Here is a 5,799-nt window from a genome sequence, read left to right on the forward strand (position 1 = left end):
TATAACTATAAGATATTAAATAGAACTAAATATAACTATAAGATATTAAATAGAACTAAATATAACTAAAAGATATTAAATAGAACAATAAGATATTATATAGAAATAACTGACTTTATACAATCAATTACTTCTGCTCTCTTACCACTATCTATTTAAGGTGACGCCAAAAACATTTATAATAAGTGAAACAGTTAAACGTATATGATTTTGATGACAGAAATTTCTTTGAAATACAGGGTTAGAAGCTATTTAATAGGGATAGAGTACTAAAGAGAAGGGGAGGAGTGGCTTTGCATGTAAAATGTGAGTTACATCCTGTTGAGGATATCAAAGATAATAGCAAGGAGATTGAATCCATTTGGGTTTCTATTAGTGGATATGAAGGGAAAAGGCGTTTGGTGGGAATTTGTTACAGACCACCAGATGATACTGATGAAATTAGTGAGAAATTGTAATTAGTGAGAAACTGTTCGATGAGATTAATATTGCAGCTGTTATTGAAGCCATAATTAGGAGTGATATGAATTTCGCTAGAATCAAACCGTGAGAGAGAAAGGTTTTTGGAAACTGTTCAAATTGGCTTTCTTCATCAATTTGTCAAGGAACGTACTAAAAACAATGCTATTTTAAATTTATTGTTGATTCAAATTTAGAACAATAACAAAGACATTTTGTTTTTAATTAATAACACATTTAATTGCAATTATAAGAAAGTAATATACATTTTAGAATGTGTAAATTGTAGTGAATTATATATTGGTGAAACAGATAATTTAAGATTGAAGGTAAATTTACATAAATTCCAAATTATATCTCCCGAAAAAAATCCCACTCTATACCAGTAAACATTTTAATGAATGTATTTTGATAAAATTTGAAATTCTAAAAGAATCGTATTTTCATGTTTTTTTTTCCTTTTTGGAAAGTAATGTAAAACATAAAAGATTATTTTCGAAAAATATTTTATAAATTTCTTGGCGCCACTTTCAATAAATGGTAGTAAGAGGGCAGAAGTAATTGGTTGTGTAAAATTAGTAGGGATTGTGAAACCAGGAAAACAGTTACTAAGTCTTACAGAAAGGAAAAAGAATGAGATTACAGAATAAATGAACTGCATTTCTCTAATAAAAATAAAAGAAAGTATAATTAGGATAGGATCTAAATTTAAAAGGAAAATATATTAACTAATTTTATTTTATTTTTGATCATTTGTAATGTACTTAATTTATACATGGACTGTATTATATGTTTATACATATAAAGTATATTTATTTAATTTAGAATATTTATATTTGGTTGAAAAAAGGTATCTGTATGTTTTTGTTATAAATTCTCAGTAAAAATATTTTCTGAAGAATGGCCTTTGAAGTCATGAAACCAGTAAAAGAAATTAATAAAATAAAAATCTGATACTCCAGTGTTTATATATATATATATGTAGTTAGCAAAACGAAATTTATACAGGAAAATCACTTGTGTTAATAACAAATACAAAAAATCCGCAAACTTATACCAGTTGCTCGAAGGGACAAAAGATATAATTTGCAAACAAAATCTGTGATAATAGCCACCAAAAGCTAGGGTTAATTACATAACCGGCTGTAGACAATAAATAGTAGTGATGCTTGTAGTTTCTAGCACTTTAGTCCTAGTTTCTAGTTGACTTCCATTGCAAGTTGTCCTCTTTTATGTCAGCGTTATTCGGATTGCATCTGATAGGCCAGGAGTATTTATATTTATATTTTCGCGATGAAATCTTTCTATTTTATTCTTAAATATTGATAGATATTTATTTATATAAACCCGAACAGAAGTAATTATTTCGTCTCTATAAAGTCAATAATGATAACACCGAATATGTGGTACTAAAAAGAGTTATTTCAAATGATGCAAATAACGCTTAGAAATAACCTACTACTCCAATTCTTACAATTTGTAAATACTTCGTCAAAACCAAACTTGAGTTCGTACCCCCGGTCCACCAAACATGCTCGCCCGTTCAGCATTATTATGTGACGGTCAATCCCACTATTCGTTGGTAAAAGAGTAGCCCAAGAGTTGGCGGTTGGTGGTGATGACTAGCTGCTTTCCCTATAGTATTTCACTGCTAAATTAGGGACGGCGAAATTGAAACCAAACCAAAACTAAACTTTACTTCAGACTCAATGCATTTAAGATTGGTGAACTTGAGGTGCTATTCAGAGATGACTAAGTGAGTCCTTTGAGTTTGCGAACATAACTTTAAGCTTCTCTCACAAGTGTAAATAAAAAGCACTCTGCTAAATACGAAAACAAAATTTCGAATTTTTGTCATTTCGAGCTAATTACAAATTTAGTAATTGAATTACGTACGTTAAAACATTAAATACCGTTTTTAAAACTTTATTAATTTATTGTTACATCAAATATTTCTAACTGTTGCCCTCAGTTCTTATAAATTTTGGACAAGAGACATTATCTGTGTTAAGTACTTAATCGTTACATTTTTCTTTTATAGCATTACTAGGAGTCACGCTTCTTAGTGTCGTGTTGGCTGGATTTTGTGTGGTAACTTCAGTAATCCTTATCGTTGGAGTCTGTGTGGTAAGTTCGCTAGGATTCCCTCTTCAATATTAATAGAGCAAATACTTTATTACTAGTAATCTAAAATGATGGTGTACTCAGTTTTTCTTTTCTTATGTTTGTATAACTTAATATGGAATACCAATAAAAATGGAGCATTTTAGGCACGTGGAAAATTTTTTAATTCATTGAAAAACAAGAAATAGCAAATAAAAACAAAATCTGATGAACAGCATGTGTGTGTCCTTCGAAAACAATAACTACTGTCTGGCTTCTTCTCTTCATCTGACATCTTCTCTTCATGTCCCGTTGAGCTTCTGTGATGTTCATTTATGACAGATGTTCCTATTCATCTACAAGGTACTTCCTATCTTATGGAGAGTCAATGACTGAACAGAATGAACCTACCTTGGTTCATGCTTGGAACAGGCCAATCCACATGGACAGTAGTTTCCTACTGAAGAAACTCCACCATCTGAACAAAGTCGCCACCGTCCTCACATAAATGTAGAGAATATCCATCCCGTTTGATAGGATGTCAAAGGAGAGCCACTGGACACATTGAGGCTATTACAATATCACCATTAAAGATCATTTTGAAACCAACATAAAAGTCTGCTTAGCTACAGTGTTAGGACAATACCTCCAATATTATCTCCACACTCTGGCACGATAGTCAATGAAGTCAAAACGAATCCTGAAGAGCATTATCGTCCAATCTTGGACACTTCAATCCAGATGGTTCAAAGTTTAATCTCGACGTGTTTGCTGTAACTTTGGGCCAACAAGATCGTAATACATAACCATAGAGCAGGCTAAATGCACCTATTGTGGGCAGATTTGGTGGATACAAGAACTCTACACGTGCTTCCTGGAAAGAGTTTGGACGAGTCTGCATGGTCAAGAAGAGTCTGAAGAAAAGGGAAAACATAGATGTCAAACGAGCATGCATTCTCATCCATCCTGATTTTTTTGTGTGAAATACAAGTATTTTAGTCTCAAACTACGTGTTGTGGTCTTTCTTTTATGTATTGCGTTATGACATATATGACACTCATATAGGGGGTTAAATGGGTTTTCAATAGTTTCAGGAATGTATTTAGGGGTTAAATGGGTTTTCAATGGTTTCAGGATTGTTTTCACGAATTCACTTAAAATTTGACATGGACATGCAATGGATCGCTTTAAATAAGCATCTACGTTTAGATTTTCAAATTTTTCACACTGGACATGTAATAAGTATCTATTATCACACTGAAGCTTCCAAAGTTGGCATCGGGAGCTCTGAGGATTACTTAAATATTGAAAATAACATTTTTCACTCAGTTGTTCTCTTTCATTAAATTTCACGATTAACTTACTAGTATATCTAGAATGTCACTCTAGGGAATTTCAGGATGTCGAAAATGTAACTTTAAAAACGATAGCATCATTTACATTTTTCATTGTAGATAGAGATGAAATCCGAGAAAAATTTTGTAATATTAACAATTGATTTTGTATCTCTAACTCAGTCCTTCACGATGAAAAATAGTATTAAAAACAGTAACTGGAGATCAACGATTAATAGTACAAACAACCTGCTTGAATCATGAAATCGTATACAGCCATGGCTAAAGAGTACTCTCATATCAGAAACAAACAAACCAGTTGAAATAGTTTTGGAATGCATATCAGCTTCAGATTAACAGTGCCATCAATAATAGCTAATAGTATTAGTGTTAACATTAAATACTTGCATTGACAGAGCAGTGGATTTGGTCACATAAGTTTTGTGGAATGAGTGGCGAAGGCATTAAATTTCGCAAAATGGTTCTTTAAAGCACCATAAAGCGTATCAGATGTGGAGCCAAATCACTAAAAATTTATTTCCGGTATAATTCAAGATGGTGGACGAAAAGTTCGAATTTTTTAAATATTTTCATAACAGTAAGTTCTCTACAAAATTTGATGCACAAACCTTAAGTTTTAGCCCTAACTGAAAACTTCATAATTGCATTTCATAAGAAAACGATGTATTGCCTTTCACGGTAAAAATCAAGAATGAGAAGCTGATAAAAACGTGTAAATGATGTGTCATACAAGGAATAGAATGATGTAAGGAAGACGGAAAGAAAACCTATGCCCAACAAAGCCGATAACTTCCAAAGAGTCAGATGTGAAAACAATAAGACCAGAAGCTATCAGTTCAATGAACGTTGGTGCTGCACACAAAACACAATCTGAAATCCCAGGAAGTTTTCGTAAGTTAGGAAAGTTGCCTTTTCCTGTTAACTTAAAAGCTTTGGATGACGGTAATGGAACAGAGGACATCCTATTGAACAAAGCTGGAGGCGCAAGTCCTGCTCTCTGAAAGTCAACAATACAAAACCGAAAGAAGCAGAAAATATTGTATATAGAAATAAAGAAACAGACTCTACTGAAAGTTTCAGAAAATACACACGTTACATCTATCGGGAGAAGATGTAAAAATAATACTAAGAGTTTTATTTTTATGTACCAATTTAAAAGGTACAAAAAGATATTGGTCTTATTTATTATTAAAACTGATTCGTCAAAATCATTTTTTTTTGTTTGTTGCTGTTTACACTGAAAGAAGAGAAGTTGAATGCAATCAATCTGTTGAAATCCAAAGCATAACAATCTAAATCAATCATCTTGTCTTAAGAAACATGTTCATAAACGTTTGTCATCGTATTTTGTCCAATTAATTCATATTTAAAGTTACTAAAATATTTGACCTAAAATTGGGCTATTTATTTTGTTGGTGAGACCGGAGGTGGTTTTTTTGTGTGTGTGGTGACACAAGAGATATCCAGACATGGTATCAAAGAGCAATTAGTGATTATTTTAATTCATTATATACAATGCAGTCGTCAAACAACATATTCCGGCGGCCATTTTGAAAAAACAAACAATAACATAAATATACGATTTTTTTGCGATGGCTTCCTATCTAAATTTTTTATCGTGGTCTGAAATATAATTGTACCAATGTTTATACCTTTATCATAAAATTCACTATGTTTATGAAATCCGCCGTACTATGAAAAAGAAACTTAGGACCCAGAGGAGGTTATTTGGCAGAAACTTTGATACAAAGCCGTATTCCAAAAACTTTAGGGTTTGTTCGTAATATTTGATATATTTCCCCGTCGCACCAAACATGCAAACATGCTCGTCCTTTCAGCCGTGGGGGCGTTATAATGTTGCGGTCAATCCCATTCGTTGGTA

General features: G+C 32.3%; 1 protein-coding gene across 3 annotated transcripts in view; it reads left to right on the forward strand.

The window, feature by feature from the left end:
- Positions 1-5,799, forward strand: part of LOC106467905 — a 40,465-nt gene that overhangs the window by 28,288 nt on the left and 6,378 nt on the right. For all 3 annotated transcript variants that reach the window (XM_022396123.1, XM_022396124.1, XM_022396125.1), the window contains exon 3: positions 2,501-2,586. In XM_022396123.1, the coding sequence (XP_022251831.1) occupies positions 2,501-2,586 (86 nt within the window). The remainder of the gene's footprint in view (positions 1-2,500; positions 2,587-5,799) is intronic.

The sequence above is a fragment of the Limulus polyphemus genome, unplaced genomic scaffold (genome assembly GCF_000517525.1).
Source record: "Limulus polyphemus unplaced genomic scaffold, Limulus_polyphemus-2.1.2 Scaffold2789, whole genome shotgun sequence".
Taxonomy (NCBI): Eukaryota; Metazoa; Arthropoda; class Merostomata; order Xiphosura; family Limulidae; genus Limulus; species Limulus polyphemus.